The sequence below is a fragment of the Eublepharis macularius genome, chromosome 2 (genome assembly GCF_028583425.1).
Source record: "Eublepharis macularius isolate TG4126 chromosome 2, MPM_Emac_v1.0, whole genome shotgun sequence".
NCBI lineage: Eukaryota > Metazoa > Chordata > Lepidosauria > Squamata > Eublepharidae > Eublepharis > Eublepharis macularius.
This window is the reverse complement of record NC_072791.1, coordinates 189,953,770-189,974,997: the sequence shown is the minus strand read 5'-3', so window position 1 is coordinate 189,974,997 and position 21,228 is coordinate 189,953,770. Positions and strand designations below refer to the sequence as shown.

The 21,228-nt window shown below is 45.6% G+C and overlaps 1 protein-coding gene across 1 annotated transcript in view; it reads right to left on the bottom strand.

Annotated features, from left to right (window-relative positions):
- The window catches only part of UPP2 (uridine phosphorylase 2), a 42,421-nt gene extending 26,949 nt beyond the window's left edge, over positions 1–15,472 (bottom strand). Inside the window, exons 1-2 of the mRNA XM_054971915.1 lie at positions 14,980–15,472; positions 3,159–3,276 (exon numbers count right to left, since the gene is read on the bottom strand). Coding sequence (XP_054827890.1) covers positions 3,159–3,276; positions 14,980–15,041 — 180 coding nt within the window. The 5' untranslated portion in view covers positions 15,042–15,472. The remainder of the gene's footprint in view (positions 1–3,158; positions 3,277–14,979) is intronic.
- Between the last annotated feature and the right edge of the window lie 5,756 nt (positions 15,473–21,228).

Here is a 21,228-nt window from a genome sequence, read left to right as displayed (position 1 = left end):
GGATACAATAAGTTTAACATAGTTTAATCTGCCAGTGTGGCCTTTTAAATACACTTTTAATTGCACACAGGGTTTTGCACTTGCAGAAATCTTCCACTGGATCCAACCTTCTGGAGTCTAAATAACTTAAACAAAAAATGGCCAAATTCTCAGTGAGAGTTGTCAGGGCTTGCTGCTGCTGCCGCTGGGCGGGGCACCAGCTGGGCCAGCCCTGACATCAGAGGTGTGCCAGGGATGCTGCAGGACCCTGCTCCATGGAAGGAGGGGCAGTATACATCACCCAGACTCCCTCTCAGTCCACTCGCTGGCCTGCTCAACCTGGCCTGCTCACCCCCTTCACCCTCTGTCATCTCCTCCTCCCAGAACTCTCCTCCAAGCCTCCACTCTCACACTGCTCCACTCTTACTCCACACCATCACTCCTTACTCACACCCACCACCCTAGAGCTCTTCCCAGCCAGCCTTTATAGGGCCTTCTCTCACTGTCCTGCCCTCCTTGCAGGTCCTGCCTGCCAAGCCACACCCCTCCTTGGCCTCCCCACATTAGCCTAGCCTGTCTCAAGCTGCTGCAGCTGGGGTAGCTGGCTGGGCTGCCTGGATCAGCAACAGCTGTGTCATGTTGGCTGGCTGCCAGTCCTCTCTGGCTGAGCTGATTACTGAAGGTAGGCCCAGTTGTGGCCCCTTGCCTGGCTGCCCTGCTCTTCCCACAGAATGCCTTCAACAGCCCCACCAGGAAGAGCTTGGTTCTGAGCCTCATCTGAGCCAGGTTGCTGTCTTCAAGATGAGGTGGAGGCTGGGGCATGGCTCTGAGCTGCTGTGGCTGCTTCTCCTCCTTGGCTGGTAAGGGCTCTGTTTGGGCTGCTGCTGGGTCTCTATTCTTCCTGCCTTTGCCTTCTCCCTCTGTTCTGCTTAGCCCCCTATCCTCCCCCTGGAGGGTGGGACTAGCTGGCCTCTCCCTGCCCCCTCTAGCCCTCTGGGGCTTCGGCCTTTCACCCCTTTCCCCTGGGGTGGGCCGGCCCTGGCCCTGGCTGCTGGCTGGGGTGGCAGGGCAGCCACCTCCCAGCTGCCTCCCTTTGCTTTCTCCCGGTGAGGCCGGGGCTGTGTCTAAGACCCCGGACAAGAGTAAATCCAGAATAATATCCTTGTAGAGCCTGTATAGCATGTAGTAAATTGCTAGTATACATTTCTACTGAAAGCAAAGGAGAACCAGATGCTGAAGTAGCTTGTGGTCTAATTGATTCTTTCAGCAGAAGCAAGTAGAATGACAGAGAATTGTATGTGATTACACAGACAAAGCCAAGAGCTTTTAAAAAATGTCATAAATAGCTCTACTTCTCTGAATCTAAAAGATAAGCCAATTAACAAAGCAGTTCTTTTTCCTCCGTGTGGGAAAGAAACACCAGCTTTCCCACATGGATGCTGTGGGCAGAAATTACATGAGGTTTTGAAAGTTTGGAATTATTTAATTTTTTTTTTAAAAATCTGCACATTTTGCCTATGATGGACAATGCAAAGAATGAACTCATATGCAAATTATAGTGAAATTTACTTTGGAGTAAACATGAATAAAATAGAGTATGGTACAGCTTAGTTTGGTTTCTTCCTTAGTTACAGCTATTTCATCCTGTATCAAAGAGTAGAGTTTGGTGATTCCAACCCATGTTTTTATTAAAGCTGCAAAGAAAGGGTAGAACTATGCCATGACCAGAATAATCCTTCTGAAATGAAAGAGAATCTTTAGGTCTAGCACTAGTGTCTACCTCAATCTCAAAGTATCAAAATCCAACTTGAGGGTGTGCTCTAGCCAAAGTTAAGCTCTTAAAATCCCCATGGATGTCAATGGAAAATATTTTAACATGTCTTAAGTCTTCCACTGAAATCATTGGGACTTAAACTATTTACTCTTGACTGGATTCTGCTCTACATTTTCAGAGGTCTATGAGATGAATTCATATTTTTTGAGGACAGCTTGAATACCAAATGGTGAAGCACCCTCATACCAGATTAAAGAGCAGGAAATTTCGATTTGGAAGTGATGTCCATTGCTATCCTAAATAGAATGGATACTCTCCTCAGAGCAGGACCACAAGTGACGCCTGACACAGGTTGGACACTAGTCAGCTTCCCTCAAGTTTTGATGGGAAATGTAGGCATCCTGGTCTTGCAGCTTGACTCTCTGACTGCTGTCCAATGGACTTTTCAACTGTCACTTGTCCAACATTCCGCCAAGCTGCCTACATTTCCCATCAAAACTTGAGGGAAGCTGGCAAGTGTCCAACCTGTGTCAGGCGTCACTTGTGCTCCCGCTCTTGTAAGACAACAGACTTGGAACCGTGTGACTCTGCTTAGCACTGCACTGTTCACGAAAAATCTTGCATTGTCTTCTTCAAGTCTCACAGCAATACTTCTGCTTTGTCAGTTTCTCCCTTCTGGGGATGATCGTAAGATTTAAATCTAGAGGTTTGAGTGTCTGAACAAATACATGACTTAATACATTTTTGAAGCAGCTGTGAGGAAATTGTGATGTTGAATGCCACAGCAATCCTCCTATGCCATTATTCATATACCGCTGTTAGTATTCAAAGCGCTCCGCATACGTGATTTTATCCTTACAGTAGATCAGTATTGTAAATGAGGGCTAAAAGACAGTGACCCCAAAGGCCCCCTAGTGAGTACATGACAGAGGTGAAATTCAAACCCGAAAGCCACCTAATTCTGAGCTGAGCCATAATGCTACATCAGCTCCCTATGGAATGAAAGTTGTTGCTCTTTTCTAGTAATAAAATACATGAACTTGGAAATGATACCATGATGAACCAAATTCCTCAATGTATTGTTCCTGAACTGAAGTCAGTGCATCTACCCGAGGGAAAAATTTAGCTCATCACACCAGAAATAGGCTTAGTCTCTTGGTCTACATATGTCACTGAGACAGGAAGGGTAATTGCCCATAACTATAGCTGCAGCACATTTTTGGAGCAGCTTTACCGAGTGGCAGTGTCTCATTCCCTGTGGGACTTTAAAGTCGTCTTTGCAGCCAGCACTGCAAAGACACTATGATAAAAGGTAACAATAAAAAGACAAAGGAAGAAGCGTGAACAGGAACGAAACGCATTTTAAAAAAAAACAAATATGGAAGCTGAACTATGTTTCTTTTACCTTTATGTCACCAAACATGGCGGGCAGATTATGAGTTTTGGTCCCCAAATCGAAGTGATATAGAATATCTTCATCCATTGAATCCAAGTGAGGGTTCTTAACATAAACAAGCCCGTTCCTAGGAGATGAGGATAGGAAAAAGCCTGATCAAACAAAGCCCCCCGAAGAAAACTGTGAAATAGGATACAACAACAAACCGACAGATTTATGCTAGTTCTTAGATTAGACAATTATTGGAAATGTTGAGGCCTGTAGAGACCTAGGACTTGGGCCTATGCCAGGCCGTTTCTGAGTGATTAATTTTTAGTACAGTAAATGTGCAATTGTTACCCTTTCGGCATGCAGGCTGCAGACATCTTCCCTCAAAAGTTGTACTTTTCAACATTTTCCAGTACTAGCTGTGCACCGGGAAAAATTCTTCTCCCTCCCCGCCCCCCCCGCCCAGACTGAATCTGTGTATTTGTTGCTATCTGAAATGAAATTGTGGGACTACCACGGAGCAGTTTTTGCTATGGTTTGTGCAGCGCCGGATCTAGGCGCCCGGGCGCCTGGGGCAACCTTGCCCGGATGCTCCACGCGCGCTCTCCCGGCGCTGCGTGATGATGTCACTTTTGTGACATCATCATGCAGGGCGGGAGCCATGCCCGCCTGCGTGGCAAGCCAGCCGCTCCAGCGCCCAGTGAGCCGTGGAACTGGCAGCGGCGCAGGTATGCGCTGGGGCGGCTGTCTGGCTTGCCGTGTGCACAGGACCTCCCAGCCCTGTGCTCAGCCACCCGCACGGCAAGCCAGCTGCCCCAGCGCACACTCTCGCTGCCGCCAGCTCCACGGCTCAGCAGGTGCTGGGGTGGCCGGCTTGCCGCGCGGTCAGCTGAGCGCAGGGCTAGGAGGCCCTCCGCGCAGTTAGCGTGCCCCACTGCCCTGTGCCGCCCGCGTGGCAAGCCGGCCGCCCCAGCGCATGGTGAGCCATGGAGCTGGCGGCGGCAAGGGCATGTGCTGGGGCAGCTGACTTGCCACGCTGATGGCTGAGCGCAGGGCTGGGAGGTCCTGCATGCATGGCAAGCCAGCCAGCCGCCCCATTGGCGGAGCTGGCAAGGGTCTCCCAACCCTGTGCTCAGCCTCCCGGGCAGCTGGCAGCCGCGCCCAGCGCCCCCTCTTTGGCGGTGCCAGGGCAGGCTACCCCCTGCCCCCCCCTCGATCTGGCCCTGGGTTTGTGATGTCATCAATGGATTCATGACTGTGCCATTTTGTGAATTTTTAATTTTCTTCTAAACATTTTGTTTACACGTTTTTCATGGCTATCTCCTTTTCTTCACATAGACCTAGAATAAATACTTATTTTGAATATATTTTAAAGGTTTTTAGCTTGACCCTTGAAGTATCTACGGTTTGTTTGGGTTGAGTTTGTGAGGTTCACCCCCCCTCCCCTTTCTTTGTTTGCTTACATAAGAATAATACTTTATCCTCCATTCCGCATTGGTGCTACCTGGCCAACGTAACCATTTTTTGACAAAGGACAACTGGTTTGGGTCAGATCCCTTTTTGTCACAGAATTGCAGAACCATTAAAACGGTGGAATCACCCTCTAATAATTTTCTGTTTGGTAGCAAGCATCTCTGTCATCAGAGATAGAGCTTTGGTTGGGATTGATGAGATCTGCTAATTAATCTCACTGAGGAGGTTGGCTTTGGTCAGACTCTATTCCCAAAAATTTCCAGGAGCTGTGGGCTATTATTTGGTCCCAACTTTGGAATGTCCAGAGACCCCAAGACTAGTGGATCAGGGGTTAAGGACTCCTCCACAATCTTGGTATTGCAAGGAATTCTGTACATGCTCTGAGGAACCTGTTACGACCTAGGTAAAGCGTAATTAGCTGAGTTAGACCAACATTATTTCTTTTATTTGAGACTGTGTGCTGTAGGATAGTGTGCTCTTCCCTGTGTTTTGTATTTTGTCCCCTTTCCTACCCCTTTGGAAACAATCCACCATTTCTCCCTTTTTCTCTATAGTAAACATTCTTTCTATAAAGACATATTTTGGGGGTTTTAGTATAATATTGTTCTCTGAGATATTTCTTTGAAGCTCTTCCCTACATGCTATATTGCCTGGGCACTACGTAATTTGACATGAGGTATCTTCCACGGTTTTTGTCCTGTTGTTGTGCTAAGACTCAGCTGGAAAAGCATCTTTCCTACAGATCAGTCTTGATGTTCTCAGGAGGTCTCTGAGTGGTGGTAGCCGATCACCAGGCTGCCTTCCAGAGAAACCTTTCCTTAAAGGAGTTTCTAGCAAGTGTAGGAAGTAGATTTAATGAAAGAGGTTTTATGTACTTCTATGTGCCTTTTACTATTGCTATGCACTTTTATTATTCTCAGGAGCTAATGTAGTATTTGTAATGCAACTTGCAAGAGAATGAGACTTGAAACAAAAGACCAAAGCAGAATGTATGTTACACATGTGAATCACTGTGAGAAGTGAGATCAGACACTGTGAAGCTTGCTACCAGGTAGACTGCACTTGAAAAACACCTGTTTATTACTTGACACCTGTTTATGACTTGATACAGAAACCCCTTTGTAAAACTGCTTATGCAAAATGTTGCAATGAAAGCTTGCTGCAAGCTAATTAGATTAGCAGGATCTTTCAAGGCTGAGAGGAAACCACAAAGCAGAGGAATGGGTGCTGAATGTAACTTTAAGCACATTCCTAGGGAAGGGAGAGCGCTTCCCTCCCACGGAACCCAGAGAAATATTCTCTGCTTGAAACCCACAAGGCTGCCAAAAGCGACATCGGGGCGCCTTTACTAAATGTTACATGGACCAGAGGAATGGGCAAGAATGAGAAGCCTATGAAAGAGATGTGTGGGAAAGGAAGGGAGATGTTCCTTCAAGAGATAGAACAAGGACAGATAGGATAAGCAATGACAATCGGGTAATATTGTAATTGAACTGTTGACCTAAGTTGTTTCTTCCAATAAGAATACCCTTAGACACTTGTATCATGAGGGGTGGTCGCCCACTTGAGCCAATGGGGACCACTGTATTTTCTGAGCCAATAGAATAACAAATATAATAATTAACCAAAAGGTATTAATTGCATTGTACTGCTATTGTAGCTTTGAAGAGCATTGGACACAAGGAGACCTTTTACTCTCTGTGTAACCATTGTTCCTCCATCGTTTAATAAATGGTCACAGATTGCTTCATTCGCAGGACTCCGTGTCTGTCTCTTATTATGATTGGCTGAGGGACATTCGGATCACAAGTTGTGTGGAATACAAGGAACATCACCTTTTCCTTTTTCTAATCATAACAACATTTATTATGGATATAGGAAAGAAAGAAGAACGTAAATTGGGGAATGGAGTGAAGTTGTGGCCAAGAAACTGATGAGATGCCATTGTTGGTGTCTATGTGAGTCTAGGGAAGAACTAAGAGGAACAAATGAAGCCAACTTTATGACAGCCGAACAAGGACGAAAATGTCAAAAAGGACAAGTCTTATAGTAAAGGAAGTAAGAAATATAACCCCATTCCAAAAGAAACAGAGAGCGTAGATGGCACAGACTCAGGGAGGACGGGTCCATCAATGGTTACTAGTAGTATTGCCAGGTGATCTCCCCCCAAAACAGGACTCTGGGAGAAGGGCCCTCTCGGTACTTACTGTTATTAAGGTCCTCCCATGCATGTGCTCCTGAGTCCTGACCCTCCTTCCAGAAGTGACATCATTGTGGCAGCCTGCACTGGCCGCAGCCCCTGAGTCTCTCAGGGGTGGGACTGCATCGCCAGGGCCTGGCAGTGGGGAGCCAGCCTGGCCAGCCCATCCCTCCCAGAGATGTACTGATCAACGGGGAGTGGAGAGGCGAGTGTGCTGTGGGCTCGGCCCGTGGGCCAATTCCACTCCTGACTGTTCTGTGGTGGCGAGAGGGCCGGCTTTCTCGCTGCAGTTCTCTCCTCCTTTCCTCGTCTTTCCCTTCCCTTCATCCTCTTCTTCTCCCTCTCCCAGATGTACAGAATTTTGATCGCAAGATACCAGACTGTCTGGGTGAAAACTGGACACTTGGCAACACTAGCTACTAGCCATGATGACCAAAGGGAACCTTGGCTGAATCCACACTTCCTTTTTGTTTCTGTGCCTTTTTCGCAACCGCGGTGCTGTTCAAGCAGATACTCACACGCTTTCCCACCATCACTGCGCCACAATTGCGCCTCCTTTCCATACCACGTGATAATGGCGGAAATCTGTTTTTGCCCAGCACTTTTTTTTTAAAAAATGGGCTTTCATAGTGCATTTGCACAATAAAGAAAGGTCGGTATACCAGAAAACCTACTTTGTGAGCAACAGGGTTTCCGGAGAATGTTTTAATGTGACAAATTATTTTCAAATTTGCCTGCCATAACAACCAGCCAATTGTTAGAAAGTGGTCTGTGACAAGCAAAAAATGGGCAAATCAAAGTTGAGGGGGAGGAGACCTTGCCATTTCTTAAAAGTCAGAATATTGGTATAGCACAAAATTAACTTCTTTTTTTTTTTTAAAGGGAAGTGATGTGCACCGTCAACGCTGACGACGGAGGAGGGAACTGTCCACTATAATGCTTTACTCAGTGGCATGTGGAGAACTGATTGTGCCACGAAGACGCACTGGGAGGGTGAATGTGATGATGCACAGCATGGTAGCGGAATGAACCCAACTGCCATCACTGCGCAAGATAAGCGGATGGTGAGTGCGTGTGGATTTGGCCCTCCACATCTGGAAGCAGTGAACCACTGAATATCAGTGTAAGAGTATCAGGGGAAGGCTTTACTCTTCATAAATGTTCCAGGGGGCCCTGGTTGGCTACTGTGTGAAACAGGATGCTAGACTAGAAGGGCATGATTCAGAAGAGCTCTTCTTATGTTCTTAACTGAGAAAAAAATAAAATACTGGTTGCAAAAAAATACAAAACAGCGGAAGCATGAGACATCTCTTAGCCCCTCCTTTTCTCTCATTGGCCTGAGGTTCATTGTTATCCCATTATTTTCAGAATACATTTATTTTAAAAGCAGAGATAGTGTTGGCTCTCAGTGGCACCCAATTATATATGAATTTCAGCCCTTCTCTTGCAGTTCTCTTGGCACTTCTGATTAATTCTGATTTGGCTGCAATGTTAGCACCTGTCTCTAGACGACTGCCAGAATGCTTTGCTGTCTCTCTTGGGTTCTCTGGCAGCTGCCAGCCCCCACAGCATTCTTTTTTTCAAAAATAATTCAGCAGGTGGACTTGTAAGATCTACTTTTCCATCGTTACCACTGGTTGCAGTCTCAAGGGCTAGATTTTCTATTCCTGCCTGCGTCTGTGGAATTGTTTCATTTGATCCTGTTCTAACATCCACTCGACTGCGTGTTTATTGATTGATGACTTTGTTTTCTATGCCATCCAAGGAAACTGCATGTAGAGTTAAAAGTATCACATGCAAATAGTCAGGGAAAAAATGCATTTAAAGAAATCAAATGCCTACTTGAGGCCTCATTCTCAGAAATAAAACCAAAAGAAAGCTTCAATGTAAGTTCACAAAAGTTTATAAAAACTGCCAGCACTCTTTTAATTTTGTGGCTTTTGCATGTTTTAAGTTATTTTTCCATTTATGGGTAGCAATCACTGGAAGGCATTTTACTCATCTTTGGTAATGTCATCATGGGGGAATTTCCACCCCAGATGCATTTTTGTTGGCAGAACAGAGAAGAGGCTCTGGAACTTTCTTCTCTTAGGAAATTGTCACCTGTGCATTACTAAACAGTATCCCCCAAGTACAGCCAAGGATCCCAGTCCCTCAGGGTGGGTGGGGGATTCCCCATTCCTAGCCTCCCCCTACCCCCACAGCTTACCTGGCCAGTGGAGAATGGGCCTGGGAACTCTGTAGCTTGCTACAGCACACTCTGGAGAACTTACTTGTCACATTGGGAATAATGAAATTCCCCAGCGTGACAAGGAAGTCCTCTGGATCATGCACACATGGTAAGTTCTCCCTACCCAGTGGCGTAGTGTGGGGGGGCCAGGGGGAAGCTGCCACGGGCGCAAAATTTTGAGGTGCCGCCACATCCATGGCCCATCCCTAGGAGCATTCCTGGCCTGCCTCCCTGTTCCTTCACCGGAGTTGCCTGCACTGTCACCGCCAGCTCGGTGCCCAGCGAGCCAGGCACCCTGGTAGCATGGTAGACGGCACAGCAGGCAGCCCGCCTCACCACTCCCACCCAGAGCGCACCTGTGGTTTGGGCTTCTTGCCTCTCCCACCCCTCACCTCTTCGCCGCAGCCACCCGCACCGCCCATCAGCTCAGCGCCCATTGGTAGCACGGACAGCTGTGACGAAGTGGTTAAGGGGCGGTGAGGCAAGTGGTCCAAACTTCAGGAGCACTCTGGGGGGTGGGGGCGTGCCCCTGTGGCCCACCTCCCCGCTCCTTCACTGCAGCAGCCACCGTTGCCACTGCCAGCTCAGCACCCAGCAAGACGGGTGCCCCAGTGGCACAGCAGGCAGCCCACCTCCCAGATCATCTCCCCATCCTCCCCACTCCCATGGTTTGGGCTGCTGGCCTCCCCCACCCCTTACCTCTTCACTGCAGCCACTCGCGCCGCCGCCATCAGCTCGGTGCCCAGCGGAGGCACAGACAGCTGCGGCGAAGAGGTAAGGGGCAGTGAGGTGAGCGGCCTGAACCGCAGGAGCACTCTGGGGGGGCGGGGGCAGGGTACACCCCTGCACGATGATGCCATGGAAGTGATGTCATCGCGGACGACCCAGAGCGCACGCGGGGCAGGGGTGCCACCTCCTGCCCCAGGGCCCCCTAACCCACGCTACATCCCCGCCCATACACTCTTACACCCCATCTCCTGGTTTGAGTCCCAGAGGACCTGGCAAACCTACTACAGCCACATACCATTTATCTTTTTCTTCCTGTAATCAAAAGGCACCTAGAGAATAAAACAACATCAGGAATCTATTGATTTTGCCGTTAGGATGCTTTGTTACCTGAGCCCTAAAACATATTGGGATATAAAACTAACATGAATTCTCCCCCCATCCTCAGTATGCAGTGATCCAGGGAAGCATTTTAATTCCCCATGAGACATTCAACTTTCCTAATAGCCTGGAGAACATTTACCTCACCACCGAGACACATGTATTTTGGGTGTAGATCAAGTACCCCAAGTTAGTGGAGGCTGGTAGTGCCCCATCAACTTAAGCTATCCCCAGCTCCCTCCAGCCTGCCTCCTCACTGTCCTTGCCAGACAGCCCACACAGGGGTGGTAAGTTATCTGCTAAGCAAGTCTCTGACTTTTCACGACTTAACACTGAAAACAAGAAAGTCCCCCTCTCTTCCTACTCAGCTTTTCTTTCCCTTTAAAACTAGGCCCACCCACACCAGTTCCTTGGGTCATGGTATTGTTTCCTCTGAGTTCCTATAGGAATCCATCGACCAGGCCTGTAAACCTTTCTTCTTTCCCAACGAGGAGGGATGGGAAGAAAAAATTGACCAATCAGAGACTCTCTCCGATGGAGAAATGGCATGGCTAGCAAATATGCAATGAACTAGTGTACTTTCTCTTTAAAGCCTGCACCTGCCACATTCAGAATCAGGTCTGTACGTAGAATGGATCTAGGATTTTTAAAATTTTACATATGCCCATTTCATTCAGGATATTTAGTCATGCCCCCTTCTAAGCCAAAAGAAGACAGCTGTTTTCTATTCATAAGAGGGGGAATGGAGTGTCACAATGAAATCTTGCTACTGCCAAATGAAAAAACACCAAGTTTCTGAGGGGGGAAATACTGTCCTTCAGTTTTTTCCCCTGGCTAGGGTTGCCAGATGGGGTCTGGACTAATAGCAGACCCCGGAGAGAGATAGGAGAGGGAACTTAACTTTTTGTAAACAATTGTGTGATTGCAGCACACACGTGCTCCAGGAATGGCATGATGATGTCACTGCAGGAAGTGACGCATCACGCCATCCCCCAGTTCCAGATGCCACTCTTTGGTGGTGCTGTGCAGTTGCAGGAGACCACCCAAGCAGTTGGCTGCTCCTGGGCGCAGACACGCAGCCACAGGAAGCTGCCAGGGCTCTCAGGCTGCTGGGCTGTGCGAGCAACTGCAGGAGGCCACCGGGGCTGCTGGCTGTCCTGGGCAGAGAGCCGCATGGTATAGACCCATTCCCATGGTGGGGGCGCAGGATCCCCCTCTCCCACCCTCTGCCCTCCCTGCAACCACTCACCAGGCTGGTGGAAGTGCTCCCATGGTTCGCATGGGGCCGATTTGGGTCCCCAACAAGCCAAATGGGGCACATTGTGGGCCAAAATAGGCTTGGTGCAAAGCATGCGCGTACTCCCGGACCTGCGTGATGAAATCACCGTGCAAGTCCAGGAGTGTGTGTGTGAAGAGCAAAAAGAAAGTGAGTGCCAGGTCCACCACTTCTGCCAGGAGGGTAAGGGTGCCTGGCAACCCTAGTGCAGCTTCATGAGGTTGCCCGGGCACCTGGGCTGCTGGCTGCTCTTCTGGGCCATGCCATACAGCCAGAGAGAAGGGGGAAAGGGGGAAAGAGGAGGGTTTAGTCGTCTGGTTTTGGGGGGAAATTTCCCCCAGACAGTCTCCCAAAATACTGGTCTGTCTGGGTTAAAACTGGACACCTGGAAAGCCTATTTGAGAAACTAAACCCGAAGGGTTATGGAGGTAACTTTTTCAGTAATGTGTTGAATAAAATATGTATTTAAGGAAAACGACTAGACTTTTATTTCTTCCCAATAACTTCCTTGCAAAAAATCATTTACTTACTTGCTTAGTTTCTTAATTACTTGCATATTTCTTTTTTACCTCACATTCCTCCCCAATGGAGGCTCGAAGCAACTTATATCATTCTTTTCTCCCAGGCTTCTTTGAGAATGCAGCCCTATACATGCTTGATAGTGAATTATATCAAACATAGAAGGGCTTATATCTTGTTAAAACATGCATAGGATCGCACCACTAGTGTTAAATTAAGAGTACTTTGAATGCTCCCATTTATTTTGTTACCAGAATGTCTGAAAAATATTAGCTCCTGAAAGAAATGGTTTGGACTGGTTGTATGTAATTAATTACTCAGTGCTGAGGGGAACATCTTTGATTTCTACTGGTGACAAAGGCCTCCTTGCTTTCTGTTGCTTTCCAATGCAGAAAAATGGACTCCTAAACTAGGGGAGAGCCCATCAAATTGAGATCTGCAGTGCTGGTATCCTTTGTCTCATAAAACTTACTCTTTTGGCTAGAGTGTTGCGTAGTGGTTAGATTTTAGGAAAGGGGAGTATGTGTCAGGCTGTCTCACCCCACCTTTTGGCTGGGATATAAAGGCTCAGGGATCTACATTCCTAGTTGTATCTGAAGGGAGCTCTGACTCCCAAAAGCTTACACACTGAAAATCTTGTTGGTCGCTAAGGTGGCATTGGACTCAAATCCTGCTGTTCTACTGCAGACCAATTCTGCTACCCACCTACACTATCTCCTGGGCCGTTTCCGCACAGCCGGGCCATGGCGCAACATTGCGGATCATGCCGGGGAAAACGTGAAATATCGCGTTTTCTCAAGCGAGTTTTGTGCGACGTCACGCAAAACTCGCGTGAGAAAACACGATATTTCGTGTTTTCCCCGGCATGATCCACAACGTTGCGCCATGGCCTAGCTTCAGGTAAGCCTTGTGGAAACGGCCCTATATTGGGTATCTCTGCAGTTAAACACATTGGCAAAAGGAGAGATTGCATTCAGTTGGCACTGCATAGAGATTGGTGTCCTACTTTTGTACAATAGGAGAAATGCTTCTAGAATATTTTCTAAATGCAGTTGTCATCTGCTGCTGTGTTGCAAGGGAGGAGGGCAAAACCAGAAAGCATGGGTTCCGCCTACTGTTGACTCTGGCTTCACCTACCAAGGGATCAATCCCATTGGGACCCAGCTGCCACTGCCCCAGATACACAACAACATTAGCAGTTATTAATGTTAGACATTTTCTGCCTTATGTAAAAGTGTGTTTTCAATCTCTGTGTATGTAGGTATTATGGAACCCAATGGCTTCTGCCAGCACAAACGGTTTTTTGCGGGACATTTTTCTACCCCAAGGTACACTGGAATTTGACTTGTGGTGTAAACAGACCCAGAATACAATTTCTGAAAGGTTTTTTTCTGAGCACATGAGCAGACTTAAGGATGTGTTTACCTTTAATTTCCTGACTTGTCTTTACTGAATCTTTACTCATTAAATCTGATATTAGATGAGGTACGGATGAGCACGGGCTCAATAAATCCTTGAGGTAACCAAAAGGGTAGAATACTTCTAATGTCAAGCACAAAGTATGATGCATAATTCCATGTAGGACTGTAGCTCAAAGGGGCAGCTAGACACATCCCTTGCTGACTCCATTTGGATTGGCTGAGACACCTCAGCCCCACCCATCAATGCCTCATGTCACATTCAGATCATGTGGGCTGAGGCAAACTGGTCCACAGCTAATAGTCATGAACCTCACATTCCATGTAGGGCTGTGGCTGTTTTTTAAAATGTTATCTTCACCACATTCATGTAAAAAGTGTATTTTAAAGCTGCCAGTTAGTTATAGATTTATAGTTACTTAACCACTTTACTTTTGAACCAAGTAATGGATTAAAAGATGGCATCCATTTCAAGTTAAACCCCACTGATTTTACTGGGAAAATTAAATCTCTCTACTGAAATCAGTGAGACTTGAAAGTTCTTAACATTGGTCAGATTGTACACAAAGTGAACCCTACAATATTTTCATACATAAAGCAGAATGAGGTTATCATTTCCCCAGCAATGCCTTTCCTCACCATTTCCCTGTGATCCCTGGAAAGGCCGAAGACAAAAAAGCCATTGCCAAGGACAAAAAATGCTGTGCAGGTCAGGGGGCTACAGTGAGGAAGGGAACTGGATGCGAGTGCCCGTCCTACCTCTTCCATCAGCAGAGCGCCTATAGGATCCAGTCCACAGGCAATATGATAAATATGCAGGAAAGTATAATATTCGGGAGTATTTGGGAGTATTCGGCTTGGGGAATTACTTGATGAAAGTGGTGGCCTAATGGATACCAAAGCAACTATGTATTTGATAAGAGTTGTTTCTTTACATTTCTTCCATTGCCTAAAACAAAGACTTGCTCATAACTTGGGGTAAACAAATTTCCCAGCCCTGAAAACCCCTTAATGGGACATCTTAAATTAAATTTTCATTTAAACCCCACAGTTCCAGTCTGTGACAGCAAATTAATCAATAGATCGTTTTATCATTTCCCAAACCGGCACTCATTACTTAATCAATTGCTGCCACCGCTCTCCTAAGCTTAGCAAAAAGAATCACATTTATTAGATGGACCTTGCTTTAGACCGCCTCTTTTTAAAATAATTATTGTAATTTTTTTTGTCCCATCATCTTGATTAAAGGGCCATGTTTCAATCTACATGTAAATTAAAGTGAGATGCAAAAAACTGAAGGGTTTCTGATTGCATCTTTTCCCAATCATAATTGCAAATGGAATGGAAACTGACTGCATAAAAATGCAGGTCAATACAGTTACAAAAAGAAAATCCAGCACATCAGAACAAACAAAAATAATCACTTGTCATTGGACTCATCCTTCTGCACTTAGGGTGGGTCATCTAGACCAAGGTGACACCAGATAGGTCTACGTCTGGTCCAAAGTGATATCACAGACAATAGCATTATTATTCTTCAGCTGCATTGTATTACACTGATGTATCAGACAAACACACCTGGACACATATTACCTAAGATAAGGGTGTCGATGACTTACCCAGTGTAATTTTTCTTTTCAGTCTTAACAGGCTTACTGGAATTGACTACAATAGATGTCATAGTGTCTGGATTTCACAAGGCAACTCCTCATCAGACAAAAGGGAAAGATAAAACAGCCTGTAAACGTGCAGGATCATATGAGTCTTTGTAGCAACTCTCCAGTAAGCTGTATTCCTTCTTATTATTTCCCAATGATGAAATGACCCCAGTAAATGTTTACTGTCTGATTCATCCGATGTAGAGCAGTGTGTCCCCTATGGCTGGATTGCAAGATATGCGGGAATCACTGGAGTATCAGACGTCAGATTGGCTATTTTGGAAGGTGTGGTCCTTCAAGCTCAACTGATTTCCTTTTTCTGGGCCTGCAATTCTGTGCTTGGTTAACCTTCTGTTGTTGATGTATTTACACTTTGACCAGAGTCTCTCATCTCCCATTTTGGCAGCTGTCCATGCATGAGGCTTGTGTAGTATGTGCATGTGTTTAGAAGGTCTGTACATCTCTGCTTGTTTTCGCAACTCTGCAGTCTTTGCTGAAAACGTGTATAAGTTACATGTGACTAGAATATATAATAAGGCACATGTGATAAACAAGTTGGAAAGGGGCATGTGGTGCAATTAGGTGGGCTGGCATCATGGACTAAACAGTGAGCTTCATATAAACATTTAGTTAGTTTTTAACTCAGGTTGGTTTCTGTCTCTTGTGTAAGCAAAATCAAGGTCACAAAACAAATGATGGGTCATTGTTGTGTGTATGCTTTATAAAGCTAAAGATTAAGAGAGATTCATGGAATGGCTGTTTGCTCTCTGAGACAGTCCATGTTAAACTGAGATTATGCCTCCAGTCGTTTTTCAGTAGCACCCTCTCACAGGTAGTCTTTCATTTGTCTTTGGACATTTTGGCCATTCTTCTGGCACATCAAGCTGGAACATGTCAACAGAAGTGTTCTTTAGGAGCAGAGGATTGGTATCCACTTGGATAAGGCGCAGATACAAATTGTACGAGCGGGGTTTGTTCCCGTCTTCCACAGCTGTCCCTCTCCACTGTACAGCCCCCAAATCTTTTGTGGGAGGTCAGGAGACCCTCCTAAAAAAAAAAAAAGCACCGTGGCATCAGGAGCTGCAGTGAAGAAGGGAAGTCAATTGAGACAGCCTCTCTTTGCTTTTTTTGCCAACGTGTTCTGGGTATCTGGGCAGGAGAATGCTATAGGAAGAAGAAGAAGAAGAGAAAAGATCCATTTTTAAAAAGTCCATATATAAAACTGAATCTAATCACTTACTCAAACATAAAATAAATTGTGTTTACCACCTAATGTAATTGGCACAGCCATAGAGGGTAGATTTTATACAACTAAATCATATGGTTAAAATGAGGCGAGGGGGGGGGAGTATGAATAATTTTACGCAATAAGCTGCAAAGTTGGCTTTCCTTTACAATGGCATATTATCCCCCATATAAGGAGTGTGTTGAGTCCAATCCCTGCACTGGTCTATTCGTTTCTTTTAAAAAAATTATCTGAAAAGAACCCAAGTCACAATTGCTCTATTGTTATCCTAGCAGGCCATAAGAACACTGTGCTAAGCATAGGGATCTCAGGTCTCCTGGTGGGGGGTGAATCTGAACTCTGATTTCCCCTACCACCACCACTCTCCTGGCTGGCGGGGAGGAGGGATGGGAATTGGCCTCACAGGTGCGCTCCTGGGGCAGTATGACAATGTCACTCCTGGGACTGACATCATCGCACCATCCTGGGAGTGCTCCTGCGTGTTGCAGCAGTCAGATTTGGTAAGGGGGCCTGGCAACCCTAGCTAAGCAACAACTACTAGCCCAAGGCGAATCCTTGTGCATCCACCAGGTAAGACTGAAGCACCTTCATGAAGGTCTTCATGGACCTTCAAGAAGGTCCATGAAGACCTTCTTGGCCAACTCAATCCTAACAATATCTGGAAGTTTTCTGGTTAATATCCCATCTGTGGGAATCAGCTAGGCTTGGTACTTTCCAAGCCTATCATATTTTTCAATGTGCACATGCTTAGCATTCAAAATCCCATGCCTTTTCCAAAATCATTAACAACTTCACAGAACCCTGAAAACAATGCCATGCCCATGACTGTTTGCTAAGTTTGACTTCCAATGACCTGGCTTAACATATATGTATGCACTCAGGGCTTTTTTTCAGCTGGAACGCGGTGGAACAGAGTTCTGGAACCTCTTGAAAATGGTCACATGGCTGGTGGCCCCGCCCCCTGATCTCCAGACAGAGGGGAGTTTAGATTGCCTTCTACACTGCTGCAGCATGGAGTGCAATCTAAACTCCCCTCTGTCTGGAGATCAGGAGGCAGGGTCACCAGCCATGTGACCATTTTCTCCAAGGGCAACCCACTGAGTTCCACCACCTCTTTTCCCAGAAAAAAGCCCTGTATGCACTGCTGACTTTTATGCCCAAGCCCTGCATAGGTTGCACCTGCAATTATATTTAAAGAATCAGAGCTGAATGCTGTTGGCTTGACTCCTGCTTGGATTTATATGGGCCCAAGGAGTGGGGGAGGGGGGAAATTTCTGCTACCCCCCCCCCCACTGCAGGACACCTCCAATTTTCCCCAAGCTATTCCTGGGTGTCTCCATCCTCCAGAAATAGCTTTCGGGGGAAGCATTGAGCTGCTGCGTGAGGAAGGAATCAGCAAAAATCACCTCCCCCCTTGCACCTGTGGAAATCTATGCAGGATCCAATCTATGCAGGATCCAAGCGCATGCTTTTTAATGCTTACTAATTACAGCATTGGTAAGAGCCCCGTGGCGCAGAGTAGAAAGCCGCAGTACTGCAACCCAAGCTCTGCTCACGACCTGAGTTTGATCCTGATGGATCAAGGTTGACTCAGCCTTCCATCCTTCCGAGGTCGGTAAAATGAGTACCCAGTTTCCGGGGGGTAAAGTGTAGATGACTGGGGAAGGCAATGGCAAACCACCCTGTAAAAAGTCTGCCAAGAAAATGTCATGATGCAACATCCCCCCATGACTTGGTGTTTACATAAGGGACTACCTTTACCTATTTACAGCATTATTGAATCTCAGTAGAACAGCCAGGTTAGTCTGTTCCAGAAGACACATGCACACGTGCACACACAGAGAGAAAATGAGTCTTGGAGCATCTTAAGGATTAACACATTTATTGTAATAAACTTGCAGATCTTTAAGGTGTCACAAAACTCTTTTTGTTTTTGCAGTACTGAAGTAAGCCTTGAGCATCAGTGAATTATGTATTGTAACATTAATATTTGGTTCATTTCCACCATGCAGACATCTCAGGAAAAATATAATGTAAGTAATGGCAGACATAAATGGATGGAAGGCAGATTTGGAATGCAAAATTAAATTGTAGTATTAAATATTTAAAATGAAAATCATTGTATTGTCGGGTTTCTATGACAGACTTGAATAAACAAGAAGAGTAAGATATAAAGTGAAGAAAGGACATTAAAATGCTGCAAATAAAAAACAGTCAATTAGTTTATGTTGTTGTCTACCAGTCCCTGACTGCATTCTAAGAACAGTCTGCATTCTAAGAAATCTATACGGATAAGGTTATTCAAAATCTCGTTTCTTTAATGAGTGTCTGTGCTAATAATAATTTATATTTCAGTTTTGACTTTGCATTTTAAACAAATGCTCAGGTCTAGAATGGCTAAATCATATGTAAACTGAGGTTCTTACTTTTTAAATAACCGGGTCACTCTTTGATACACGGAATGTATTAACAACAACAACAACTGCGCTTATATACCCCACTCAGAGCAATGAACAAAGTCAGTGTTATTATTATCCTCAAAATATAGCTGAGGCTCTGGGGTTGAGAGGAACGGCTTACCCAAGGCCACCTGCAGAGCTTATGGCAATAGTGGGAGTTGAACCAGCAGGATTCTGATTCACAACCCAACCACTTAACCACTATGCTACAGCAGCTGTTTGTGTCCCGTGTCTCTCCCCAATGGGGAGCAAAAGCACTTATAATAATATCATTTCCCCCTCGTCCATTTTATCCTCACAACAGCCCTGTGTGCTAAATCAGGCTAAGAGAAAATGACTAGCCCAAAGTTATGCCTTCAAGGCAGAGCAGGGCTTTGAACCTGGGCCTCCCAAATCCGAGTCCAGCACTCTAATCATTGCACCACAGTAGGTATTTGTCCTTCATCTAAGGCAAATATTTTGTTCACAACCATTCCTTTGCCAACCGTGTCTCCAGCAACACTGTGATGCCAATGACTCATCCGATTCTTTTTTTTTTCCAGTACAAGCCCAATGGCCACAGTGCAACCAGTGACTCGACAGACCAGCTTCTATTTCAAGGGATGAAATCCCAGGATTCAGGGGTGCTGATCGTAAACAATGTACAGCGATATATAAAGTAGAGGTGACCTGAACTGAACTGTGTTGGGTTTGGAAGCAATCCATCTCCAAGCGTTAGTCCAGGCAATTTTGAAAGTGAGACCCGATAGGGCTAAAAACATCATGCAATGTGGACAAGAGTCTCATCCATGAAAGCAGGTGAATACTGTGGGAGTGAAGGTGACTCAGCATGCCTGAACACGTGTGCGGGAGCACTATATTTCTCTGCACTAGAACCAGATTGTGTTTATGTGTTATTTTGGATGCCTCTCCTTGTCTATGCTGGGAGCTTCTTTCTGACTCCCTCTTCTCTTCCTGTGCCCTTTGTGCTCTCCCTCTCGTTGTAGTCTTGGAACAGACAAGATACAGGTTTCTCCCATGAGACCATGCCAGGGACATGCCCAACCGTGCACATACTCACACATGCAGCCGAATTAGCTGGTCACTTGAGATAGGGAATAGGATTCTTTAGATTAGGCTTCTGTCTGCTCTCTACCACAAAACGAATGGGAATGCCATTCTACCTCAATAAAAATAAGTTTTTCATTTTTGCAATATATTTGCTTAAAGTGTGTTTGCTGCACATGATCCCATGCTTTCCTGACTGTTTAATTTTGCTATACAAACTAGTAGATCTATCCAATACCAACAACCATTTATCGAATGGTAGCTGATGATTGTGTGCATATAAACACCTGGTAAGTTACTTAACTGTTTCTAGACACAGTTCCTTATCCTATCAGAGTTTCAAGGAAAAGGGTGGTGGTGGTGGTGGTGGTAAGATTCTCCCATCCACTTGACAGCAGCTTTTTAAGAGTCTCTCTACACAAGACTTCTTACATGGGGACGGTCAAGTGACTTACTTTCTGTGTGGTTTTATATTCAAGTGTTCTGCCTCCCCAGCAGTGCATGTGTATCCATAATTGGAGAACAAGCATAAGATCTTCCTCTTGATCCCACTCGTGTAAGATGTCTTATGTAGAGAGACTTCTAGTAAGTATCAAGAAAAATAACCGCTTAAGTTCAAACTAGATGACCCAAACTTGCAGTCCCATGAAGCAGAGGAGCTAAAAGTCTCAGGTGTTCTGGGGCCCAATTTGGCTAAGGAATACTGTGCAGGGGGAAGAGGGGCTTCAGCCTTCTTTCTCACATTCTTTCCTAAGCTGAAATGGCCATGGGGAGCCTTGCTGTCATGCTGTGAGGTAAAAAGCTCCCCCCCCCAGCAACCATTTTGTTTCTTAACGAAATTGGGCTCTGAAGCTCTTGGGAACTTTAGTTTCCCAATGTTATGTTTGGAGACCGCCAATCCAGTTTGTATCACAGATATCATCAACTGAGCCCTCAGTAAACGGTAATTTGTATACTTTCTGTTTCAAGGCAAAAAGAGTTTTCCACACTCTGGATGTTTTAGTAGTAAGTGTCACATCTTCCTCTAAATACTTTCATACCCACCATGGTGAATTCTTCCTTGGTAAGTAATTGTCTTGGTTCATCCTGGTGACTTTTCAGTGTTTTCCATTGGGATGCCAGTTTATACAATGTATTGCTCCACCAGGCACCCCGGTTTCCAAGCTTGCATTTGAGCTAAATGGAGTTGCCTTGTTTTAAATGACAGCTGTTTTTGCAAGCTATGTCTCAAGTCCTACTTGTTGCTTCTGAAATATAAATGTTACAGCTCTGTTCCCCATTTATATTCACTTATAAACTTGTTTTTCTGCCTTTAGTTCTTATACAAAATGCCTGAATGGCTCAGGATGTATCACAATGCCGAACATGCAGCTCCAGAAATGCCTTTATCTGTTCAGTTCAGATTGACTAGGATCTCTCTCTCTTTCTCTCTCTCTCCTTCCCTCTCTTGATTTGGTA